Consider the following 27,697-nt stretch of genomic DNA (forward strand, 5'->3'; position numbering starts at 1 on the left):
ATGATTATTTCCTTTCAAAAGAAAACAAAAATTAGATTCTTACGTATTTTGTGTTTTTAAAATTATTTTATTCTTTGTGTGTGTACCATCAAATCTGATCCAACTGGTACAGGGGGAGATTGCCCCTCCTTCTCCAACAGAGCATCTAGTGGATTCGAACCATATGCCTCTGGGATTGCAGTGCAGCTTTTGCCACTAGACCACCAGAGCTCCCTTAGATTCTTGTATATTTGAGAAGAGTTGTTGTTGTTATGTGTCATCGAGTTACCTGTGGGAATGCCCTTCCTCTTTTCTTTCCTTTTACTTCTTCACTAAAAGAAAAACAAAATAATAGAAAACAAAAACAATTACTACCGGGTTGGTCACAATTCATGGTGATCACACATTTCATTGTAGAATTTTGCTTCACATGGTTTTCAAATGACTGTAAACTTTTGAAAGTGGATAGTCACACCCTTCTTCTGAGGTACTTTTGGTTATTAACCAAGTATTTAAGTATTTGTTCTATCCAGGATCTCTATCATCATGGGTCCCTAATACTATATCTTTATTTCCTTTTACCTGAGTGACTCAAATACAAGTAGAAAAGCATGTCTAGGCTTTAAAAAACAATGACAACTGCAGTAAGAGTCAAATTTTTTGAAAGATTTTTTTTAAAGATAGTGAATAAATCAATGTTGGGCCATTTGGTTTATAAGCCAAGGTTATAAAAGGAAAATAAGTTTTCTTTAACCAATATCTTACAAAGTCATAGTAAAATATTTTAGACTTTCAGGGATTACATTTCTCAAAAAATGAAAAGCAAGTAAGCAGATTTCAACCTGACTCCTTGAATTTGCCTTAAACACAATAGTAACCGACTAATTTTTTCCAGTGCCTTATTTATTGTTGTTTAGATCCGAAGTTAATTCAATCAATATCCACTAATTCCACTTCAAAAATTAGTTTTGCATTTTCTGGATTTAGCATCAAGTTGTCCTTTTTTTCAGGAAGACCATTCTGGTTCAATCTCTATGTGAGCCTTTTCTCCCTTACTCATGGTCACGAGTGCTTCATCCCATCCTCTGATAACTTTACCAATTCCAACTTTAAAACTTAAAGGCTTGGCATTTTCCTCCTTCTTTGAGCTTGTTTGAATGTTAGTATCAAAACCAGTACCATCCTTTAGTATTCCTGTGTACCAGCAGTGAACAGCATCTTCTTTTTTAGAAAGGTTGGTCTTATCTCCCTTTGTAAGAACAGATTTTGTGTATTTTGGTGAGCCCTCTTCCAGGATCTCTTAACACTTAGTTTCTTTGCATTTGTTGTCATTAACTTTCACATTTTTCACCTGTTCACTTCATTTATACTTTCAGTACCTTTAAAACACTTAGTTTCAAAAAGATGTAACCAAATGGTCCTTGTTAGCCTGTCTTGGCCACAGTTTTGATGTTTCCTCATAGCTTATGTTCTGCAGGAAATGAATCTGAACCGTGATCTTGGAGAAACTTGATAATGTCCTTCTTTGGCAGCTCCCCGTGCCAGTGCTCCACGGTCCACGCCCACTTATAGGACATTTGCCACCATCTTCCCCTGCCGCCTCTACTCAAAAAGAGAGAATTTTTAGTTTTTGCCATCACTTGCTTTGCATCAGAGAGCTGGACGATGACTAGGGATGAAAGAAGGAGAATTGATGCCTTTGAGCTGTGGTGTTGGAGAAGAGTATTGAATATACTGTGGACTGCTAGGAGAACAAACAGGTTTGTCCTGGAGAGGGTGAAGCCAGGCTGCTCCTTGGAGGCAAAGATTCTGAAGCTTTGTCTGACATACTATGGACATGTCGCAAGGAGGGATTGGTCCTTGGAGAGGGACGTCATGCTTGGGAGGGTGGATGGACAGCACAGGAGAGGAAGACCCTCTATGAGATGGATTGATTCAGTGACTGGGGTAATAATGGGGGCAGGTATGTCGGAGATAGTGAGATTGACACATGATAGGGCAGTTTAGGGCTGTTGTACATAGGGTTGCTATGAGTTGCAGGCAACTCAACAGCACATGACAACAACAACAATAGCAAAGATGCCCAGAATTTAGCTCACTCTCCCAGGGAAAGTTTTGAGCAGAGATCAGATTCCGTCCCGTGTTTCTTAACTGTAGATATATTATGTCTCCTGAGCGATGGGTCCATGAGGTTTTCCCAGCAGAACTCTCTGTTCAGGAAATACCAGATCTTGGATGTGCATCAAAGGAGGACAACGTTTAAGGTAGACAGGGAAAGTGCAGGAGACAGATTTTTAGGTTCCTATTCAGATGGAGCTCAGCGTGTACTGAGGTTCCATTGAAAGGCATTTTTGGTCTGTTCTATACCTGAAATGAAAGTGAAAGCAGACTTTTTACTTTATGCTGTTCGCATGCATACATTGTGTATATTTAGAGTACTGATAACTCTTAAAATAGTTTGTTCCCTCCCCATGCTTAGGTTAAATTGGAAGGCTGAGGCACAAGGTGTGAACTCAATGATGCCCATGTGACCGGACTTTTGCAAGCTTCGCCTACAGGTTCATAAATGCTGCTGACTGAAGTGCTATAAGAATAGCCATGGCTCTTCCACTTAACTCTGGGAATGATAGGAATGAGGTAACATTTATTGAGCACTGACAAGGGCAGACACTCTGTTAGATGTTGGATGCACGTCTGTCTTCCTCATTAGAGCACCACAGATTATAGCATTATTCCCTCCATTAGAGATGGAGAAGGTAATCTAAAATCATACAGCTGGTCAGTGCCTGGGTAGGACTTCCAAACAATACTTGGTTTTCAAGAGAGTGCTCTTTCTGCTACTCCAAATGGAGCTTCTCCAGTTAAGTCTTAAGTAGGGATGTATTTTTTTTCCCCATCTCTTTCCCTTAGCAATCCATAGAGGACCATCCATTTGGAGATGTCTCTGTGTGTGTCCCTTGCTATATTTAGGAAGCTCTGGTGGCCTAGTCTGTGACAAGTGCTCTGTAACCCAAAGGCCATACTTATCTTGTGGTTAAAACCCATCAGGATTCCTCTGGAGAAAGATGGGCAGTCGCCTCCCATGCACATCACAGCCTTGGAAACTTGCTAGAGTCACCTTTAACTTGGTTCTGACTCCACAGCAATGAGGTTTTTTTAAGTTTTACTAAGGAACTCTGGTAGCATAGTCCATAGTGTGTTGTGCTACTAACCAGATGGCAGTGCATCTGTGGTGGTTCAAATCCACCATCAGCCCCATGTAAGAGAGATGGATAATCTCTTATTATAAAGATTCAGAGCCTTAGATGACCATTGGAAGGTCACCATGAGTTAGAACTGACTTGTAGTTAAGTGAATGAGTTACTATACTTGAGAGGAGCCCTGGTGACACAGTTAGTTAAGCACTCGGCTGCTAACTGAAAGGTCAGTGGTATGAATCCACAAGTTGCTTGGCAGAAGAAATATGTGACAATCCACTTCTTTAAAGATTTCATGGAGCACCACAACAAGATAGAGGTAAAAAATTCTATAGAAAAATGGGCACAGGATATGAATAGACACTTCATCAAAGAAGACATTCAGATGGCCAACAAGCATATGAAGAAATGTTCAAAATCCCTAGCTCTAAGAGAGATGCAAATCAAGACAACTATGAGATATCATCTCACCCCAGTCACAATAGCAAAATTTAACAGAACAGCAAGCAACAAATGCTGGCGAGGTTGTGGAGAGACTAGAATCCTTATTCACTTTTGGTGGAAGTGTAAAATGGTGCAACAACAGTGGAAGGTGGTGTGGCACTTTCTCACAAAGTTGCAAATAGAAATACCATTTGACCCAGCAATCCCAATACTGGGAATATACCCCAAAGAGACCATAACTGCCACCTAAGCAGATATATGCAGACCCATGTTTATCATGGCTTTGTTCACAATAACAAGGACTTGGAAACAACCAAAGTACCCATCAACAAAAGAATGGATAGAGAAGCTGTGGTATATTCACACAATGGAATACTACGCTGCATTCAAAAACAAGAAACTCACGCAATATTGTTCAAAATGGGTGACCCTGGAGGACATTATGCTGAATGAAATATCTCAGCCACACAGGGACAAATACTGCATAGTGCCACTGTTGTAAAACAGGACTGACATCATTGTTGGGGGGAGACTGAGAATGATGGGTTGAGTAATGTATACTGCATTGAAACAGATGAGGGAGAAAACTGTTTAAAAGGGATACGTGATTAGCTATTACTGTCATGACAGAAGTCCAGAATGAAGGCTGCATAGTGGAATGGACTTGGAGGGAGGGATTATATAACAATGAAGGAATTTTTCTATTACTTTTCAAAGAGAATAGCAAATTGGCAGGGAGAAAAGTACAAGATTTCATGGGGCCATTCTATTCTCTGCTATAGGGTTACTGTTAGCCAGTCATTTCAAAGGCAGTGGGTTTGGTTTTCCTTATTTAGGGCTTGGCTTCTAAAGTGAAAATTTTTGTTCCAGAATTTGCAAATAGAGCTGTGATGTCATTTGACCCGAAGTTTGGTAGTTGGCCTTGTTAACTCTAGGAAAAGAATGTTCTGGTATAGCAATAATTCACATGTAGGCCTGGTGTTTAAAACATTGGAAAATACTGAAGAAATGGAGTCTTATTTCTTTCTTCTGAGTTTGCAATAACTTCACCATTTTATTGCTCACTTACTGATGGCCTCACATTCATCATTTATGCTTTTTGCTAATTTATGATTTTACTAGCATTAAGGACAGTGTTTTCCCCCATTTTTTTTTTTTTACTTTCTGTTTTTTTCTTTACACTGCGGATTATCAGATAAATTTATATAAGAGGATAAAAACTAGATTCACAAGAATTTGAGTAACATTGTGTGAGTGGGAAGCAGTCCAAATGTGAAGGGAGTTGGATGGATTGTGCCTGAACTCCTGCCATGTCGTCTTCCTCCACGATGGGCCCTTGTTAGCTTCTTCTTGTCTTTCATTGTGAATCCGGACACTCTTACAGTGGAGCAAAGCCCAGGGAAAGCTCTGCTGTTACAGCTCTGGTCATGTTTTTATGCTTTTCATCTGATAACAACATAGTTTGTAGAGAACATTTTGAGATTTTTGAGAACTCCTGAGACTCTTATTTTGTCTTCTCCCGCAGCCAGGATAATTGGAAGCATTGCCAGTTTATTTCAGGGGAACGTCTTCAGGTATAATATGATACTATTCGGGATGTTCACAGAAACTAAAGGAAACACAACTTGTAGCTTTTCCTGGAGCTATAATTTTGGGTTTTTTTGATGAAAACAAAATGGAATTTTAGCTTGCCAAACACACCAAGCCAACTTGATTGTTATACAAAAGGGATTCTGCTTGTAATTTCCAGAGTCCCCTCTGATTTTTAGTCTGATAATGCTTCCTTCTGTTCTTCAAGGAAAATAGGAGTTCTCAGCAGTTTTCTGCAGTTGTAGAAATAGATACACACAGAGTTTGAAGGCAGGTAGGTTAGAGCCTTTCCAGAAGCCACATTTCCTGCCTCCTTTAGTCTCCTGCTTTGTCTGCCTGTTTACATTTCCTTTCAGTTAAGAGAGACCAAAGGTGGTCCTTGAGGAGAGTATAGAAAGCAGTAGGGTCAAATTCAATGATGTAGAAAAGAATGCGAACGATGAAGTTTCATGCCATGTTTGCTGGCAACCAAGTAATTTGCTAATAAAAAGGGGGGAGGGGAAGACAGGATAGAGTCAAATGGTACTAATAGACTATTTATCAAGCATCCACAGGCCTAGAGAAGCCTAAAAGATCAGTGAATGGAGATGTCAGATGATATATGTGGGTAAATTAATATGATAATATATTCAAATTAATAAAGTGAAAGTAAGATATTTTAAAGGTGGTAAGGCTCAAGAGAGCACAGTACTCAAAAATCTATAACCTTCCCCCATCATAGCCCACCGTCTCACACACTCACTCTCTCCCATTCTTTCCCTGTCTCTGTCCCTCTCCCTGTCCCTCCCTCTCTCTCTCCTTCTCTCTCTCTCTCTCACATACACACACACACACACACACACACACACACACACACGGACTACAAAATTTTTTGAACCTTTGACCCTTTCGTGGTAGAAAGCATCTGGGAGAATGGATAGAAGACGATAGCACACAATGACCTCATGCAACTTCCCCTCAGACACTTGCACTCACTTTTGTCTCAGCTAATCCTGCACAGCAACCATGTGCTGCAGTATTTTCATTTTTATAGATGAAGCAGTTGAAGCTCAGAGAGATCACACAGTTAAAGAAAGTAGTGGGGCTAGATTTCAAAACCGGGTCATCCTGACTCCAAAGGCCCCATGTGGACTCGCTTGCAACTAAACCATGTTGTCTCAGCAGAGAGCCACTGGTATTTCCCCTTGACAAAGTTGTAGTATCTTTGTTCGGTTTTGAGTCAAGTTAGATTCTTCAGCAACTGTGGGATAAGAGACCTCCTGGAGAGACATTACAAAAAAAAAATAATCACCAGTTAGTATTGCTTTCATCTTCACTTTCTTAACTATAATCAGCATTGATTCTTTCTTATTCCCTGATAACATTAAGTTATGATAGCATTAGAGTGACAGAAAATAAAATTGGCAAATACAGATATAGCTCAGTATATCAGTAAAATGTAAGAACTGCCAACAGTTAAGGTTGGTCTTATCTTAAAATATATGTACATAAATATAAAGCACAGACATTAAAAGCATTTTAGATAAAAGTAACTTTGTGTGCTAAACAAGCTTTATTATTTTTTTCCCCCAGTGTTAAGGAAAATGCAGTCTTGCTTTTGACCCTCTTTATTAAGGAGCATGATTCTGCCCCTGGCATATCCTGTAGAGAAGAGTTTGTGCCTAGATAATAACCGTGTCTGTTCCATTCTGTTCACACAGTACTTGAAGCACACAGTAGGTATTACATATAGGTTAATTACAATGAGTCCACTGCAGTTTCAGAGAAAATATTCCCACCTTTTAACTCGTTAATCTTGCCTCTGGTCCCTTCATCTCTGGAGCAGTTTGTTGTCCTCTAATTTTGGCTCCGATCCCCAGTGACTAGAGGCAGAGAGCCTGGATCAGCGTTCCTCTTTTCCTTCCTCCAGCTTCTGTCTCAGTGGAGTTCATGCCATTTCAGGAGCTCTGCCATTTTAGGAAAGACATCTGTCTTTGTCATGCATCCTCTGGACCTCAGCCTTTATTAATCATCTTCAAAGCGTCACCTATTCCAGGTGTTACCTCACGAAGCCTGCACGTCACCGGCAGGACCCCCTCAGAAGGTGGTGGTTGTCTGCCTCCCTCCTTCCCCTCCTAGACATTTTGAAAATCAGTTAACAAAAAGTCTCTATTTAAAAGCTCCAAGGGAAAATTAGGTAGCGTAATAACATTTTCATATGATTATTTGCCATATTGGCATTGAGGCAGAGAAATCTGTTACAAAAACTGTTTGCTCTTTTCCCATGTGTCCATATTGAATTATATAGAGCGAGATATGCTGTCTCTATTCTGAAGCTGTCATGTGTTGTAATAACTGGTTTGACACTTATTATCTTTTTAATGCAAGGAAGAAATTGTCAGCGCTTGCAACAGTAAAATAGATCCTTTGTTATTTGTATTATTTTCACTTCAAGTATTTCTTTACCCCCTTTGTCTTGATAAAGCTGAAGTTTATGTGGTAAAAGACGATGGCATGACACAAAATGCCAGAATTTGGACAGTATCAGAGTAGAGCAGGATTCAAATGAATCATTAATTGGTACGTTTTAGAACCAGTGTTTATAAGCAAAGCTGTCAACTCACATCACAAGCTAACCTCATAGTATCTTGGTGCTTTATTAGAATAATTATTCATCAGTGATTTTAATATGTCTTCCTGGGGTCATTAAAATGTGCTTTTCGTGCCGGTTCTTAAGCACACATCACACATCCTGGCTTCATTCAGGCCTGCATTCGTTCGTTCTAGGATGTAGGGAGGGGAAACTGTAGCCTGATAAGTACATTGAATTATGCTTTTAATTTTATATCCCTAGGAGGAATTTGTGATGAGATTATTCTGGCCTTTGTGCTATGCTACTTTGAAAACAATTTGTAAAGTGCCTAATGGTTAAGTTTAAAAACTACTTTCAATGAATGTTTGATATTCAGCAGTTAGACAATGTAGAGTAAAAAACACAATGGCAAACCCAAATGAATTCTCTTTGGTTTACCAAATAGATATTCAAAGACTCAGATAGACATTTTTGAACTTAATTGCTGGCTTATATTCTTAAGAGAGTTAAAGATTCCCAGAGGTATCTGCTGTATGAAAGGTTGGTTAGAAGACCCATGATTGGGTTCCTTTGGCTTCCAGGCCTATCTCTGCCATCACCACTTTTTCAGGCACATCCAGAGAGTCTCTCTGTACCTTTAGAACTCAGTTTTTTTCTTTTGTGAATTTTTGAGGTTGTACTTGTTACTATCTCAGGTTTTCTTTGTTCTAACTGGCTATGCTTCAGAGGGAAATATGGCAACAGCTTTAGCCCAAAACCCAGCAGGCACCCAGAAGATCAAGGTCTTGCTTTATTTCTGGAAACCATGTAGCTCACTGCCATCAAGTCAATTCCAGCTCATAGAGACCTTCCGTCAGGCTTCTGAAGCTGTAAAACTCTGCCCTTCTTTCTCCTGCAGTGGAGCTGGTAGGTTGAAGCTGCTAATGTCTCAGTTAATGAGCCAACACCTAACACACTGTGCCACTAGCCACCTTAAAACCAAAGAAAGCCAAGCCCACTGCATTTAAATTGATTCTGACTCATACTATCCCTCCATTAGGATTCTGAGGCTTTGCACGAATAGACGGTCCATCCTGTTCTTGAGGAAAGGCTGGTGGATTTGAACCACAAACTTTTCTGTTAGTAGCTGGATATATTATGTTTATTGGAGAAGTTTCCCTCTACTCTTGGTGTCATGGGGCAGGATTTAAAAAAATCCAAACCTATAGTTAATTTGTCCAAGAGCATGAGGCACAGAAAGGAAATTGGTGAACCAGGGCAATAAATACAATTTCAGGTGAATAAGTATTATCTGTTGAGAAGAGGAATTAAAATTTTTTGGGAATCCCTCAGACTAACAGCTATGTAGCAAGGATGCCCCATCTGTAGTCAATGGTGGAAGCCAGAAGTCACAGCTTTTTGAGCAGAGATTAGGAAGGTAATATTAAACCAAATTGAAGATGTTTATTCTTTTTAAATGTAGTCGTTATTGGGAACTTTTTCCCTGATTATAAAATTATTAATATTATAGAAAATTTGGAAAACCACAAAATACACTTTTTGCTATATACCACCACAGTATTGAAGAGCAATGACATCAGGCTGGAGACTAAGTTGCGCCTGATCCAGGCTATTATCTTCACAATTATATGCTATGCATTGGAGAGTTGGACAGTGGCTAGGGATGATAGAAGGAGAATTGATCCCTTGAGTTGTAGTGCTGGAGAAGAGTGTTGAATATACCATGGACTGCTAGGAGAACAAACAGGTTTGTCCTGGAGAGGGTGAAGCTGGACTGCTCCTTGGAGTCAAGGATTCTGAAGCTCTGTGAGACATACTTTGGACATGTTGCAAGGAGGGACTGGTCCTTGGAGAGGGACATCATGTTTGGGAGAGTGGAGGGACAGCGCAGGAGAGGAAGACCCTCGATGAGATGGACTGACTCTCTGATTGGGGTGATGGGAATGATTGTGTTGGAGACGGCAAGATTGGCATAGAGCAACGTTTAGGACTCTTATACATAGGGTCGCTATGAGTTGCAAACGACTTTACGGCACATAACAACAACAACTACCAAGTTGGAACCAATGCTTCAGCATGTTTTTAGATGCCAAAAATTGCCTGGGAGGAGGTTGCCCATTCTTCTCCCCTAGAGCAGGACTTATGGTGGATTTAAATTGTGTACCTTTGATATGGCAATGAAATTCCTTACTACAAAGCCACCAGAGGTCCTGCAAAACATACTAGGAAAGTAGTATTTACCATTAAGAAGCCATAGATCACTGCTTTGTTACTTTGATCATGTGTGTGTCAGTGTTTGTGTTCTTTTGAAAGATGAAGTTGAGATTATATTATATCATACTCTTTTTAATGGAATATTTTGTGTTCCCCACATTATTTGTTATTCCTTGAAAACATTTATTGAGAACTGTATAGTGTTTTATTCTCTTGTTGTTATGAGCTAAATTGGCTGTGACTCACAGCACCCTTGAACAGCAGTACACAGCCATGCCTAGTCCTGTCATCTTCATCCATGTACTTTTCCTTTATTGAAGAACATCGAGGTTCTTTCTACTTCAATAATTTCAGATTTCTTTTATATTCATTTTTTGCTTATGTATCTGATAATTTTATATTTCAAAAAATTCTCAGTTTCATACAGAATTTAAAGTGCTACTTGAGTTAGAACTTTAAATTTTAAGCATTATATACTGTCTGATTTTCTTATCATAATACTGGCTAAAATTTGACCCTGGAGAGTCAATGTAATTGATATATCAGTGGGATTTAACAAAGATCCTGATAAGTACCTCTGTGCTGGAATAGCCAGAGGATCTTGAAAGAAGAGCTTCAAGAATCAATGCTAATATTGATCTATTGACTCCTTCATTTACATGATACAAATACATTGTCTAGCCCCGGGAATGCTTTGACTAGTTCATCTTGGTGCAGTTATTACTCCAGTAGCCTCTTAACTAGTTTCCCTCTTTCTACTCAGAGGGATGGTTTTATCTTTAATACATAAATCAGATCATGTGTATAACCTTTGACATCCCACTGTAAAACTAACGGCTAATTGTCTTGATTAATTGTCAAATCAATTCCAACTCAGCATAACCATTTAGGATGGAGTAGAACTGCCCACTAGAATTTCCAAGCCTACAGCTCTTTTTGGAAGCAGACTACCATGTTGTTTTCCCATGGAGCAGCTAATAGATTTGGATTGCCAACCTTTTGGTTAACAGCCATCTACCCAACCATTGTGCCACCAAGGATCCATTGATCCACTATTCTTATGATAAAATCTGACTTCTTAATATGACCTGCTCCATTACCCATTTATTTTAGCCTTCCCCCCGCTACCACTTTAAAATGTGCCAAATTATCTCCTCCCCTAGGCTTTTCCCAGAGAAAATTTGCTTTCTCCACAGAGTACTGTCCCCCCATTCTTTACCTAGCAATCTTATATTTGTCCTTTAGTCTTAGTTGTTAACTACCTGAGAGAAAACTTTTGACTACTACTCTTATCTTAATTGGATATCCCCATATGCTTCATCTCAGAACCCAGGACTTTTTCTTTAAAGCATTTATCAGAATTTGTAGCTATACATTTATTTGTTGATACATTTAGTGTTTGCCTTTCCTCAGGGGTAGTGCTAGTTGAATGGTAGAATTCTCACTTTCCATGAGGTAGGCATGAGTTTGGTTCCCAGCTAACTGTATGCACAGATGCCAATTCTCTGTCAACAAAGGCTTGTCATATTTCTATGATTCTGAACAGATTCCAGTAGAATATCTAACTTAAGACTAGGAAGAAATATCTGGTGGTCTACTTTTGAAAAATTGGCCAATGAAAGCCTTAGTATGATCTTATTATGCATGGACTGCCATCAGTTGGGGGTTGACTCAATAGCAGCTAACAGTGACAACTTAAAAGTCTAGGCTCTAAGACCCATGAGGACAAGGGCCATGGCTGGCTTGTTGATATGTGTCTGTCACTGTCTGTATCATATGTTAATCAGAGAGAGAGAGAGAGAAGAAATGTGAGTAAGACAGGTATAGCCCCAATATTCTGTGGGTTTCAATTCTACTGAGCTTCCATATAGGCTAAAGGTAAAAGAAGAGCAATCAGAATTTATGAATGAAGATTTTCACTTGAATATTCGTAGATTAACAACAATGTTGGTTAGGCTACAAGGCAAATCTGTTCAAAAGACAAATAATGAATCTTATGTTAGGTGTACGGAATTTAAGGATTAAAATGACATAATTCATTGGAAATACGTAGCATGTCAGTATGTTATAGGGGTAATATAGAATGTTAATCAAAATGAGGTTTTTCATTTGGGGACATTTTTCCCGAGTTAAAGAACTCTTTATTTTTTCAGATTGAGGTCTTAGAACCTATTTGCTTTTAAAATCTTACATTCTAAAAGCAAAATATGCTTCTAACTTTCAAACAGTTGAAAGAATAATGCTAACATTTTATTCTTTTGAAGACTTAAAGGCATTGTATTCTGCCATCTTTATTACTGAAGCACTGATATGGCCCAGTCTGTTGAGAGTTCAAGAAGTTGGGATTTTATTTCCTTCTGTCTGTCCCAGCTACAACCATCAACTCCTACTCTGATAGAGGGGGAAAATTAAATCCAAATTACAAGTTTGAAGGAGCTTCTGTGTATTTTTACTTAAGTATAGGCCCCAGATATAGTATTATGTTTGCATTGTTAGATTTTAAATACAATTATTAGAGTGTTGGTGTTTTGCAAAATTTTAAAGATACATTTAAGCTAAAAGCTGCTTTTTCCCAAGATACAATAAAAATATTCTGTGTGCTGGAGGATGAGAGTAATCCAAAGGTAGACCTGATTATTACTTGAGCAGGGCTATAGATCTTAGAAAACCAAATCTAGATAAAAACACACCTTTTGATATTTTCTTGGGCTCTAGCATGTTTTTGAAAATGTGAATCAATACATCTTGTAGATGCTTTCCTCCTGTGTCAATAGAAGCTATATGCGGGAACTCTGGTGGCCTAGTGGCAAGAAGCTGCACTGCAATCCCAGAGGTGCCCATTTCGAATCCATCAGATGCTCTGCTGGAGAAGGGACAATCTCCTCCTGTACCAGTCAGATCCGATATGACAGTACACACATAGATAATAATAATAATAATGCAGTTCTTTTAGATTTTTTTTTCAAGATTGATGATATCTTTGAAAGGAGCCCTGGGGATGCAGTTGTTAAAGAGCTCAGCTCAGCTGCTAGCCCAAGGTCAGGGATTCAGATCCAGCAGCCAATGAAAGAGAGAGGTAGCAGTCTGCTTCCTTAGACTTGTTTGTTGTTGTTATATGGTATCGGGTTCCCTGCGATTCATAGCAACCCTATGCACAACAGTCCTAAAACCTGCTCTCTCCCTCGCCAATCTTATTGTCTGCGATACACCTATCCCCATTACCCCAGTGACTGATTCAATCCATCTCACAGAGGGTCTTCCCCTCCTGCGCTGTCCCTCCCTCCACCCTCCCAAGCATGATGTCCCTCTCTAAGGACTGGTCCCTCCTTGCAACATGTCCAAAGTATGTCCGACGAAGCTTCAGAATCATTGCCTCCAAGGAGCAGCCTGGTTTCACCTTCTCTAGGATGCACTTGTTTGTTCTCCTAGCAGTCCATGGTATATTCAATACTCTTCTCCAGCACCACAGCTCACAGACATGTACTCTTCACTAGCACCACAGCTCAAAGGCATCAATTCTCCTTCTATCATCCCTAGTCATTATCCAGCCTTCTGATGCTTAGCAGTGATTGCAAAGACCATGGCCTGTATCAGGTGCACCTTAGTCTTTAGACTGACATTGTTGCTCTTCAGTGCTTTGGAGAGGTCTCTGACAGCAGACTTTCCCAATGCAATTCATCTTTTTATTTTTTGGCTGCTTGTGCCAAAAGTGTTGATTGTAGAGCCAAGCAAACTGAAATTGTTGACAATATCAATCTCTTCACCATCCATCATGATGCTGCCAGTTGGCCCAGTGGTGAGAATCTTTGCTTCTTGATGTTGAGATTTAATCCATATTGAAGGCTGCAGTCCTTGACCTTCTGCAGCAAGTGCTTCGGGTCCATAGACTTGCGTCCTTGAAATTCTATTTGTTGTCAGCTATGACTCATAGTGACCTTGTGAACAGAAGATCAGTAGCTTGCTCAATTCTGCACCATCCTCAAGAGCTCCACCAAGCTTGAGCCCTTTGTTACATTCACTGTGGCGATTGTTGGAGAAGAATCCTAAATATCCCGTAGAAGAGTGCCGAATATCACTTGGAAACCATATTAGGCCAGTTCAGCTCTGTCTTGTAGGGTTGCTGTGAATTGGAATCAACTTCTTAGCAGAAGGTTTGGGCTTTGGCTTTGACATGTTACTGAGGCCCCCTCTGGAGGTCATCCATAATTTTGTAGACGTTCTGAGAACCAGAAGCTTTTGCTTCTTGGGCACCTTTCTGTGTCAGCGCCTGGCTTGACTTTGCAGTAGCAGAGTCAGTCTGACACAGTTGCACTTGCTGCTTAACGCTCTGTAAAATGTTATTTAAATATTTCTAACTTATTGTTTCATGCTGGGTTTTATGGAACATAAATTTCTATTTAGTCCACTAATTTACAGTAGAAGTTTGTTACTAATATCACTGCAGGCTCCATCCATCTAAAAATATTGCTCATAACCTACGCTAAAAATATGTTATATATTTGCACTGTATGTAAACAGTGTGATGTTTTATTAGTGTGCAGTGCTTTGTCTATGGAAATGTTGGTATTGCAGCATATATTTAGGGAGGAACACAAGTATGTTGGAAGGCAGCAGAAAAGTGAAATCCCTGCAGGATGGGATTTATGGGATCTTCAGAACCCTTGGAAAAAAAATCTACATACAATCTCCACATTTTCTGTAAGACAAAGTAGGATTTTTCAGAATGTAATGGGAAACTCTATTATTTCATGTATTTTCCATATTTCTAACTGGCTTATAGATAATTGGAATGGGAGATAGATTCTGTTTGAAAAAGGCAGTCATTATTGCTTTAATAACGTTGTTTTTACTTTCAAAAATTATTTATTAGGTAGACTAGAAATAATAAAAGTTATAACTCCTCTAGACAAAATAATTAATGTTTAAGGGGCATGCGTGCTATGGTTTGGGTAGTGAGGAATAATTCCAAATATTTATTAGTTACAAAGAATTATTGCTTCCTTTTTCTAAATATCCTTGAACTAGAGAAGATGGTAGACATGGGAAGAGCTTCTTTGGTTAATTCTTAGTGACCTGGGTTCTACCACTAGTCATTTGATCTGTTTTTCTGAAAATATTCAATTCTGAGCTCTGATTTCTGTCCTTCACAGTAAAAATGAAAGTTTGAGACATCATCCTAATTGTTATTGTGGTTATTACTTAATTTTATTCCTGGGGTCCATTCTAAAGGGTCTGATTTCCTAGGTAATATAGCCCATGCACTACCCTCATCTCCTTGGCTGTGACAGGACAATTACCACTAGGCTCTGCTGGTGAACCAGACTTGGTATTTGTTGAGCTGTTGGAAAGGTGATTGTGTCTCAGAACAAACTGATTTATCAGTGAAGCCACAGATGGAGCTGAGCTTCCATGACCTTTCAGGGTGACACTGAGATTTGGTAGCCATGTTCCTATGTGTAAAATGTATATGCAGAAAATTAAGGCCATAGGCTCTCCCACTGAAATAATGATGCTGTGATAAGTGCTTTACCATCCGGTATTTACATGGTTCCCTAGAGCTCCAAAAGCCATCATCTGTGTTGAAGTTTTTTTATAAACAACTTCCTAAGAATTTTAATGTAGCAAATGAATCTTAGCAAATGGCGGCACACTCTAATTTACTAGATTGTTCAAGGCATGTTAAAGAAGAAGCAGTGAATCATATAGTTAATTAAATGTGTTAAGGCCTCAAAGGTGTCACTTTGCATTGGTACTCACTAGCAGTTTGCTTGGCCTGTTGGATTGAGGCAGGATGTTGACTAACAGCTCCTATCTTTTGAACAGCAGATTAAATATAAAAGGGTGCTTTGTCTAGTTTGCTGCTGATAATACCTTAGTTATAACCTTGCTCTTCATAAATGTAAACTATACCAGCTCTTTTCTTTCTGATTCTCTTTTATTAGAAATTTTAAAAACATTCACATTAAAGACATATTTTTTCTTTTTTCCCCCCAGTTGCTGACTACTAGATCATTAGGATAAGTGGGATAGAATCTGAATAATAATAAAGGTTATCTTGAAAGAATCCCTTTTGCTGAGTAAATTGAGCACTTGGTATCCACAGACATGATATTACCTCCAGCTCCCTTAGTGATAACATGTCTCTGCTTCTCTTTTTAAGACCAAGGCATTCTTTGACTATGTGAAATTTTTGTGGCCTGATCATGGTTGCTCCTCTCCCATCTAAACTTGGACAGACCATGCCCCTTCTCACACAGAGTGAGATGGTAAATGTTTAAATGTCCAAATTACACTGTAGCACATGGCCAGGTCATTTTTCTCTTTTGCTTTGGTTATTTCTTCTGTTCTTACATAAAGGAGAACAGAGTCCACCAAAAAACTGTAAAGCATACACTCTGCAGAGGCCTTAAAGTGTATTGGTGTCAAAACATATTTATGTCTTTAATAAGAAATTGAAATTTACCACTCACTAAGTAAAATTCCCCTCTCTGTTCATTCTCTTTGGAAGTCATCCATTGTGGATGAAACAGTTTGGTTTGAGGGATTTTATATTTTACATTAATGCCTTTTATTTTCTGTCTTTTGATTTTGATGATGAAATATTTCCATAGTATTTTCTATAAGTGATGAAATTTTGAGAGAACTAAGAATTTGGTGTAGAGAGACAACTTGGCATTGAATATGAAAATATTTTGTATGACTCCCAAGTCTCTCAAGACAGAAAAGAGTTCATCATATGTAATGAATGCAGGTAGCATTTGTTGGAATAGCAACAAGCAGCTTTTAAATACAGGTAATATATATTAAGGTAGATACTGAGTGTTCATTTGTAGAATTCAGGTAAGAACTACACAGGCTTCTAGCAAAGCCTTTCTTTTGACTCTGAGCTCATAATGCCGCCAGTAAGATAGGTTTTTAAATTTGTTTTTCACTAGTTTATTTACAAAATTCTAATACAAATATGAACTAATTCTTTCCGTTTTCCTCACCTCTCCCATCAAATTGTATAACCCAATGATTTAATCCTGCCTTCCCCCTGCACATTCACATCCCTCTGCTTCCAGACTCTCCCACCCCTCCTGGATCCTTATACTCATTCTACAATTACAGTCTTATACAGTATTTATCCTTGTGGGACTAAGTTAGTTCACTCAGAATAATGCTCTCCAGTCCCTCCCAAGGGTAATAATTTACAAAGTTATTGCTCCTGCCAGCTGCATAGTATTCCATTGTGTGAATGTACCATAATTTCTCAAACCATTCATTTGTGGTTGGACATTTGGGCTGTTTCCATGTTCTTGTGATGGTGAATAATGCTGCTATGAACATTGGTGTACAAATCTCAGTTTGTGCCTCAGTTCTCAAATTCTCAGGGTATATTCCAAGTAGTGGAATACCTGGGTCATATGGAATTTCTATGTTCAGCTTTTTGAGGAAGCGCCAAAGTGCCTTCCAGAATGGTTGCACCATTTTACAATCCCACCAACAATGTATAAGAGTTCCTTTCTCTCCATATTCTCTCCAACATCTATTACTTAATGCACTATTAAACTTGGTCACTCTTGTTGGAGTGAGATGGTATCTCATTGTGGTTTTGATTTGCATCTCTTTTATTGCCAGTTATTTGGAGGATTTCTTCATGTGTCTGTTTGCCATTCAGATATTTTCCACTGTGAAAATTCTTTCCATGTCTTTTGTCCATTTTGTAATTGGGTTATCAGTCTTTTTCTTGTGGAGGCCCAGGAGAATTCTGTAAACTTTTGTTATAAGACTCTTGTCTGAGATGGTATTACCAAATGTTTGTTCCCAGTCTGTAGGTTTTCTTTTCACCCTGTTGGAAAAAGTTTTTGATGTGCACAGAGATTTAGTCTTTAGAAGGTCCCATGCATCAATTTTATCCTCTTTAGATTGTGCATTTCTGGTTGTATTTGGCATTCTCTTTATCCCTTGGACTAGTGCTTCTCAGCTTGATCCCAGGGTTTTTAAGAGCAGACTTTGTAATAATACAATGAAAATTCTCTTTATCTTTTCTTTACACTCCTCGTGATATATAGTGGAGCAGGTTCCTGAGACATCATCTGGACATGAGCAAACCAGAGAAGTTCTGTTGAAAGTCAATGGAAAATATTCAGATATGTCATCCTCTTGTTTTTGTTTCATTCAGAAACATTAGTACTTTTGGGCCATTTGTGTAACATTTCTAAAAAGATCCTTTTTTAAATTTCCATTTTTTAAAAAAGCTTTAAATGTCTACAGATCCGAGTAGTAGACCTGACAGATAGACATATTAAACGCATGCACACGAGCACGTGTGCGCGCTCGCTCTCTCTCTCTCTCTCTCTCTCTCTCTCCTGAGTCCTAAATTCATCCTCTTGGAATTTTTTCAACATAGATAAAGTTAACTATTTTGTAAGGTTATTTGAGGAGTCAAGGTAGGGGAAATTTTGCTCAAAGATACAGTCAAAAAACTTTAGAAAGTAGATTGAGGAAACTATATTTAACTGTAAATGGTTTTGAAAAATCACAAATTGAAGTTATAATATTATTCACTGGTTCATTCAAGAAATATTTGAGACACTTTTCTGGATGTTAGTGGTAGACTGCATATAGTAGAAGGTTCCATGTCTGTTGGGTTGACTTTTAGAGCTATAGCCTAGCAAATTATAGAGAGCATATGAAACCTACTCTCAAAGAGCTTATAATTTTATAGTTATAAAATAACTTTAATAAAGTTGTTGTTAGGTTCCATTGAGTCAAGTATGACACATGGTGACTCTATGAACAACAGATCTGAACCCTGTTCTAACCTGTGCCATCCTCACAATCTCTGACACACTCAAATCCATTGCTGCAGTAGTGTGTGTTAAGTGAGATAAAAGTACAAAATGCTATAGGATATAAGAGGAAGGAGATCAGTATTTATAGAGATAATTAGGAAAGGTTTCTTAGTACCTTAAAAATTTTTTTTGTGTGTGCTAATCCTTTAAAGATGCCTAGGATTTCATTAGATAGATGCAACAGAGAACTTGCCAGCAAAAATGTTACTAGTGGAAAAATGACGTATTTAGGAAATGATGAGTGTGTTAGGTGAACTAAATTATAATGCATATCTAGGGAGATAGAAGGAAATATGGTCAGATACTAGGTTGTAGTTAGACTGTGTTGGGCTTTGAATTTTGTCTTAGTTATCTACTACTGCTACAACAGAAATAACTAGAAGTAGGTAACTTTTCTGAACTGTGAAAGAATAGAAGTGTAGAAATCTGAATTCAAGGTGCTGGTTCTAGGGGAAGGGTTGCTCTGACAGTCCAGTAAAAAGATTATTGTTTCATCATCTGTAGGCCTAACATTCCTTCTCCATGTGTCTTGGCATCAGTCTGTTTCAGGATCTAGGTGGTTCATTACACAGGGCCTGAGTCTAAAGAATACACTTCATACAGGTTCTTTTTTTTTGAGGGGGGGTGGTACTCAGTCCCTCCTTAATTTGTACTTCTCTTTCTTTTTATTTCTTAAAAGATGAAGGATATTTTAGTTTGTATTCTAGGAAAGCTTCCCTTACATCTTAGGGCTGTGACAGGATGAAAGGTGTTGCATTCTGCCAGTAATCTTCTTACACCTGATTGTCTTATCAGATCATTGGAATCATTCCATAGTCAACATCCCAACCGCTAAGAATCAAGACCCAGCCAAGCACTCACATGCGTTGGTGGACACAATTCATGACAACTACCCTGCAAGTGTGGTTGAATTTCCATTGTGGAAAATCCTGGAGTAATGTAGATTGGAACTGAGGGGCAGAAAAGAGAGAAAATTAAATACAGAAAAGCTATTTGAAAATGTTGTTGTTACTATCTACCACTGAATCAGAACTAATTTATAGCCAACCCTGCAGCAGGGTGTCATAGTCAGTAAATCACTCAGGAGTTGATTACCCATCTTTTGCCTGTGGATCAGTTGGTGGATTTGAACCGTGTTCGTTGGGTTGGCGGTGTAAGTTCTTACCACTAAACTACCATAGCGGTATGAAAACTCCAAGGCCAAACAAACAAAAAAGTAGGCACACTTTAAATATTTGTAGATTATTATATGTGATCCAGTGTGTATGTTTGATTTTGCATAGATTTGTACAATTATTGCTCTTAAAAATGATTGTTTTTCTTTATCCATAATACAGTTCTTCAGAACTGAACATGTTCAGATTTCAAAAAATTTATAATTTTTTTTAAAAAGTAAGATTAAAAAATGCCAAATTTCCAAATGAATAGCATATGTTTTCTTTATAATATTCAAAATGATCTCTTTTTAAGGATTGCTTTGTAAATCTGCTTTTGGCTTTTATACACTAATTTTTGTGTTTTTAGAAGACTAAGCTATTTGAGGATGAAAACAAATGAAAAGGTTTTATCCATTTTTGTAAGTGAATTATAGAGAAATATTTTTAGGTTTTAGTTGAAGACCACAAATACAACAAACAAAAATATGCTTTCCCTTCTTTAAAAGGGAAAAAGAAGTATGAGACTCAGAGTTTTAACCAACCTGGAAAGAGGTTAACATCACTAGAGCTTCTATAGATGTGAAAATAATATAGTAAGATAATTTTATGGACAGCATATTGTAAAATGTTATACCAAAGAGATGAAACAGATAAAATACTGAGACAGACACTACTACGGCTCACTCAAGAAGAAATAGAGTGGATTAAGCATATATCTATTAAAATAATGTTGTTTACAACTAAATATTTACTGGAAAGAAATTCCAGGCCCAGAGGTCTTCACTGGTGAAGTCTGTCAAGTGTTTAAGGAAATCATGGTACTAACTTTGCAAGCTTTCGACATTAAGAAGGAATTCTTTACCAGTTCATTCTGTAAGTCAGTTTTACCTTCATATTAAATAACAACACAGTAAAAAAAACAGACAAACCCGACAACCAGAAACCAACCCAAAACAACGACAGAGCACTATCTCTTAAAGAATATAGACAAAAAGGTGCCTAAGAAAATCTTATCAAATTGAATATAACAATCAATGAAACAGTTCATACCTCATAATTGGGTGGATTTTATTCCAAGAATGCAATTCTCTTTTAACATTAAAAAAAAAATCTATTGGTGTAACTCACCATATTAAAATAAAAAAGAAAATCTGTGCGATCGTTTCAGAAGAGGCAGGGGGAAAGTGAATTTTACTTATTCCAATACCCATACTTGACAAACTAGAAAGAAAAGGTAACTTCCTCAAGCTCTAAAGAGCATCTGTTAAAAAACCTTCACAAACTATAGTTAAAAATACTTAGGGTGTAAGACTAAATGCTTTCTCCAAAACATCAGGAACAGTCAGGATGCTTACTCTCAGGAGTTAAGTTCAGCTTTGTACTGGAACTTCTAGCTTACCTCAGTAAGATGATTTGTAAGATGACTTTTATTCTCAGATAACATTACTATATATAGAGAGAAAATCCAAATAGAATTGATAAAGAAGCTCTTAAACTAGTAACTTAATTTAATCAGGCTTGCAGAAAACAAGGTCAATAATATAAACATGCATTCTATTTCTGTATAAAATAATCAGCAATATAAATTTTAAGAACCAATATCATTTACAAAAGCATCAGAATTTTTATATAGTGAGAAATCAATCTGACAAAAGAATGTGCAATACAGTAATAACTACAGAACAATACTGAGGAGAAATTAAGACGTAATGTTGTTAGCATGCTGGTTCTATTCAAATTAATTATAAATTCTGTATAATTCCAATTAACATCCCAGCAACTATTTGGGAGAAATGTGGTAGTTGATTTTAAAATTTATATGAAATGCATAGAACTTAGGCTCCTCCCATGGAGCATCTGGTAGATTTGAACTGTGTGACTTTGAGATTGCATCTCAGCTTCTTTCTCCTAGGCTACCAGAGCTCCAAGCTACTCAAAACAACTTTGAAAATAGAAAAATGAAATTGAAGACCTAGCTATACTTGATTTTAAAATGTATTGTGTAGCTGCTACTTTAAGAAAGAATTGGGCACTTAAATCAAGGAGTCAGAATAGACAGTCTGGAAGTAGACTCATATAGTTATGGACTAGTTTTGATTGACTTTTGACAGAAGAATAAAGACAATTCAGTGGAGAAATATCCTGTTCAACAAACAATGCTAAAAAACTTAGATATCCTTATGTTCTCCCCAACAAAAGAACTTCGGCTACAAGTTCCAAATGTTAAAAAAACTAACAAACTGTAATAGTTTAAATATATGCAATTTGTTTCAGTTAAACTGGACCAATCTTTGAAGAACGATATCATGCTTGGAAAGGTGGAGGATCATTGTAAGAGAAGACAACCCTCAAGATGAATTGATATGGTGATTGTGTATTGGAGTATATTGGAGATGGTGAGGATTACACAGGATAGGACAGGGTTGAGATCCATTTGTTCATAAGGTTCATGACTTACAGTTTACTTAGTAGCACATAACAACAACAACAACGATGCAGGTTAAGAAATGCTCCCTCTTTTTCTATCCCCTTTCAAAAAACCCCCTTAAATTCACTTCCTCTTGTGTAAGAAGTTAAATGAAATGATAAAGCTTGGGTTTTCCATCAGTAGAGGTTGTTGCTGTTGTTATATACCATCAAATTAACTGCAACTTATAGCAACCCTAAGCACAATAGGGTCTCTGCAAACAATAGACCCCACAGGCAAATGCCTGTGACTCATAGTAACCCTATGTACAATAGTTCCGAACCCTTCCTTATCCTGAGCCAATCTCGCTGTCTCTGACACACCTGCCCCCAGTACCCCACTTATGGTGTCAGTCCATCTCATCCAGGGTCTTCCTCTTCTGTGCTGACCTTCAACTCTTCCAAGCATGATATCCTTATCCAAGGACCGGTCCTTTCTGGCAACATGGCCAAAGTATGTGAAACAGGGCTTTAAAATCCTTGCTTCCAAGGAATATCATGGTTTCACCCTCTCCTGGACAGACCTCTTTTTTCTCTTACAAGTCCATGGTATATTCACTACTCTTTTCCAGTACCATAGCTCAAAGGCATTGAGTTAGTTACCTGAGATACTCATATTAGAGTTTGTGCCTGTGAAACTTACTATGCCATTTGTTAGATTGGAAAAATAGAGTGAAAACTGTAGTCAAGACTCAAAAAAGACTCCAGCCTAACACTACTGTTGAGTAGATTCCAATTCATAGTGATGCTCCACTGGGTTTCTGAGGCCATAAATCTTGAGAGGTAACTGCTTGTCTACCTTGATTCAAGAGTGGCAGGTTTGAACTGGCACAGCCTCTTAGCCTTTTGGTTAGCAGCACAACAACAGCACCACACTTGAATTATACCACCATAGCATTGTTGTTGTTAGGCGCCCTTGAGTGGAGTATGACACATATGATGAACAGCCAACCTGAGCCTTGCCCTATCTCATGCTGTCCTCATCATTTCTGAAACACTAGAGCTCATTGCTGAAGTCACAGTCAGTCCATCTCATTGGGAGTCTTCCTTTCCTTCATTGCCCCTCCATCATTCCACCAAGCATGATGTTCCTCTCCAAGGAGTAACCTCACCTTAATTTCCAAAGTATGAAAGATGAAGCTATGTCATCCTTGCCTCCAAGGAGCACTCTTACCACACCTTTTCCTGGTCGTATCTGTTTGCTCTATTGGCAATCCATAGTTTATTCAGTATACTTCTCCAGCACCACAACTCAAAACCACCAGTTCTTCTGTTATCTTTATTCATTGTCCATCTGTCCAGAGTATAGCAGGTGATTGAGTATACCATGGCCTGGATCAGGTGTAACTTAGTTTTCATGCCGACATCATTGCTCTTTAGTATTTTTAAGAGGTCGTTGACAGCAGGCTTGCCCAGTGCAAGATGTCTCCTGATTTCCTGACTGCTGATAAGGGCATTGATTGTTGATCCAAGCAAGATTAAATCATTGACAGGTTCAGTCTTTTCTCCATCTATCATACTGTTGACCGTTGGGCCTGGGGTGAGCATCTTTGTTTTGATGTTGAGATGTAATCCATACTACTGAAGGATGTAGTCCTTGTTCTTCTGCAGCAAGCATTTCATATCCTCCTCCCTTTCCGCAAACAAAGTTGTGTCATCATCATAAAGCAGGTTGTTGATGAGTCTTCCTCTGACCCTAACGCCATACTCCTCTTCATAGAATCTGGCTTCGCAAATTACGTACTCGGCATACAGACTGAATAGATGTAGAGAAAGGATACAACTCTGACGCACACCTTTCCTTAAACCATGCAGTGTTCTCTTGCTCTGTTTGCATAAAGCCTCTAGGTCTAGGTATAGATTCTGTATTAGCACAATTAAGTGTTCTGGAATTCCCATTCTTCTCAGTGTGAGCCATAATTTATTATTTTCCATGTAGTCAAATGACTTTGCATAGTCAATAGACATTCTCCTGGCATTCTCTGCTTTCAGCCAGGATCCATATGATATCTGCAGTGATATCCCTGATGCTGTGGCCTCTTCTAAAATCAGTTTGTCCTTCTGATAGTTCCTTGTCAATGTACTGTTATATCTGCTTTTGAATAATCTTCAAAACTATTTTGTTTGCGTGATATATTAATGATATTGTTTGATAGTTTCCACATTCTGTTGGATAACCTTTCTTGGGATTAGGGACAAATATGGATCTCTTCTAGTCAGTCAGCCAGGTAGCTGTCCTAAAAATTTTCTGGCATAAACTGGTGAGCACATCCTGGGCTGCATCTGTTAGTTTATACATGTCAATTGGTATTTCATCAATTCATGGGACCTTTTATTTTGCCAATGCCTTTAGTGCTGCTTAAGCTTCATCTTTCATTACCATTGAGTCTTGTTTAGGTGGAACGTCCTGAAATTTTTCAGGATCAACTATAGTGTTGGGAAGATAATTTTCTAAAGCACAAAATTTAATTGCATATGTAGTTAACAGTCAAACAACTCAGTGCTGTGAGTCAAAACTGACTCATAGCTGACTCTCCAGTGGGCTTTCTGAGGCTATAAACTGCACAGGAGAAGACTGTCTTTCTCCTGTGGAGTAGCTGATGGATTTGAACAACCTGCCTTTAGTTTGGCAGCACAACTCTTTACTCAAAAGCCACCAGAGCTAGATGACAAAAATCATTTGAAGTTGGGACCCTATCTAGCTTTTTAAAAAATCTCGTCTGTGAAATTATTAGTAAAAGCATCTCATTGCCTGAATATATGGTTACATGAAGAACTGTTTTTATTTATTTATTATAAATTCACTAGATATTTGTTGAGCATCCTGTTGTTCTTATATTACATTTATAAATTCTTTTTCTTTTCTCTTGGAAGGTGAAATAAATATGCAGCTGTAGTGTGCATAATGATGTTCACAGACTGTTATTAACTAAAAAGCAAATAGCAATGCGTTGTCAGTTTCTTAGGCAAAACTGCAATAAGGGGCAAGGTGGTTGTGTCATTTCTCAGATCTAACTGTTTGAAGATTGCTGTGATATTAGTAAGTTATAGGATCTGGAAACACAAAACTTGAACATGGAGAGAATTAATGTAGAAATACAGGTAGTCCCCAGTTTATGAATAAGTTTGGTTGCTTTGATGAATTTGAAGTCAGAACAGCTAGGCACAATTTGTATTTAATATCAGTTAGTCAAATTTTTTTTAGTACTTAATGTATAGTGTACTTTCTGTGCATTAAAAAAAATAATAAAGAATTACTTCCAGATACATTAAAGCATTTTTAAATAATACAGTAATGGCAATAATGTTTGTTTTGTTATTACAAACCTCAATTTTTATATAATAGGCTTTGACGGGATAATTTGTAAACAAGATTTGTGTGTTAAATTGGATATTTATGAATTGGAGACTACTTTTTAAATATTTTGCATTTTCTTAACTGTATAGACTTTAAAGAACTTTAGTGATGTGGTAGGGAGTTCTGGTGGCCTAGTGGTAAGAAACTGCACTGCAGTCTCTAAGGTTCATAAAATATTGAGCTGTTAACTGTAATAGTTAGTAGTTTGATAGTTTGAGTCTACCAACCACCGAGGAGAAAGTTGGGTCATCTCCCCAAGGAGTGATTTATTTACTAGCTTTGGACACCTGATGAAGAGTCATTATGAGATAGACCAACTTGCTGTCAGTGAGTTACTGTTTGTTGTTGATTGCCTTTGAGTTGAGCACGACTCATAGCAACCTTATGAACAAAAGGCCTGAAGCCTTTCTATAACTATCGACATTTATCAAAATTCATAGAGTTTCCAGTTCAGGAAGTGGATCCCACTCCTGCTTCCAAAGCAGGATTCAGTGGCTATTGTAGTAGAATTTAGATGTAAATCCTTAGCATTGTAAATGAGCAGTCTGTCAATTTATATATTAACATGTTAGAAAACATTATCTCTCAAAAATATTTTGCAGTAATTTCTCACTCTTATGAAACAGACTGTTTTGCTAGAATTTCCTGAAGGTGTGGAAAGATAGAGTTGATAGGTATATCATAAACTGGTTTCTGATGATCAAAGGAAGCAACATAGAGCTAATTTCTATCTAGGTAATGCAAACACAGTTGATAAACCAGTTCAGGAGGTAAGCTTAAGAACAGAAATGGATGCACAGCCATGTTTATTGCGGCTCTGTTCACAATAGCAAGGAGTTGAAAACAACCCAGGTGCCCATCAACAAACGAATGGATAGAGAAGCTGTGGTATATTCACACAATGGAATACTATGCTGCATTGAAAAGCAAGGAACTCATGCAATATTATTCAAAATGGGTGACCCTGGAGGACATTATGCTGAGTGAAATATCTCAGTCACAAAAGGACAAATATTGCATGATGCCACTGTTGTAAAATGGGACTGACATCAGGGTTGGGGTAAGACTGAGAAAAACTGGATAAATTGTGTATACTGCATTGAAACAGATGAGGAAGTGAATAATTTAAAAGCGATGTATGATAGGGTCTTACGGTTACCACAGGAGTCCACAATTAAGGTTGCATTGTGGAATGTACTTGGGGCAGTGGCAGGGGTGCAGGGGGATTGTGTACCAGGGAGGAGTGTTTCTTTTACTTTTGAAAGAGAGGAGTCAACTGGGGTGGGGGTGGGGGGAGGGATGGGCGGGGAGAGAAGTGCAGCAATGAATGAATGGAAATCCAAAATCTCTGTAAATGCTCATTAAAATTATCTAAAAAAAAAAAGAACAGAAATGGCTGTTTAAAAAAAATATTAAAGACTTCATACTGACTTCTACTTTAAATAAAGACTAGTTTTGCAAATAATTATATTTGTAAAATAAATGTACATTTGTATAGTATAAAATAGTTTTTATAGACAAACCAAAATTTGTCTCTTAATCTCCTCCAGATTCTCTGTAATTATAAACATGATTTTCAGCTGTAAAGGTATATTAGGATAAATTCAGTTATGTTTTTAATGTGCCATCAAATAAATTCAAACTCATAGCAGCCCTTTCTGATAGAGCAGAATTGCCCCATAGAATTTCCTGGACAGGAATCTTTATGAGAACACATGATCAGATCTTTTACCAATAGGACCACTGATGGGTTTGAACTGCTCACCTTTTAGTTAACAGCTCGGTGCTTTAACCACCATGCCACCAGATCTTCTTGCATTATGTTGAATTTTGTTATAACAACAAAACAAATTTTCAGTTATTTAACATAATGAAAATCTATT

General features: G+C 37.9%; 1 protein-coding gene across 2 annotated transcripts in view; it reads left to right on the top strand.

The window, feature by feature from the left end:
• BTBD9 (BTB (POZ) domain containing 9) overlaps window positions 1-27,697 on the top strand; it is a 553,349-nt gene that overhangs the window by 158,959 nt on the left and 366,693 nt on the right. The window contains exon 7 of one of the 2 annotated variants that reach the window (XM_006882021.1): window positions 14,179-14,191. The exons of the other annotated variant lie outside the window; for it this stretch is intronic. Coding sequence (XP_006882083.1) covers window positions 14,179-14,191 — 13 coding nt within the window. The remainder of the gene's footprint in view (window positions 1-14,178; window positions 14,192-27,697) is intronic. 2 annotated transcript variants of the gene reach the window in all.

This window comes from Elephantulus edwardii, unplaced genomic scaffold (genome assembly GCF_000299155.1).
Source record: "Elephantulus edwardii isolate Elephantulus edwardi_28Jun2011 unplaced genomic scaffold, EleEdw1.0 scaffold00017, whole genome shotgun sequence".
NCBI classification, from domain to species: Eukaryota; Metazoa; Chordata; class Mammalia; order Macroscelidea; family Macroscelididae; genus Elephantulus; species Elephantulus edwardii.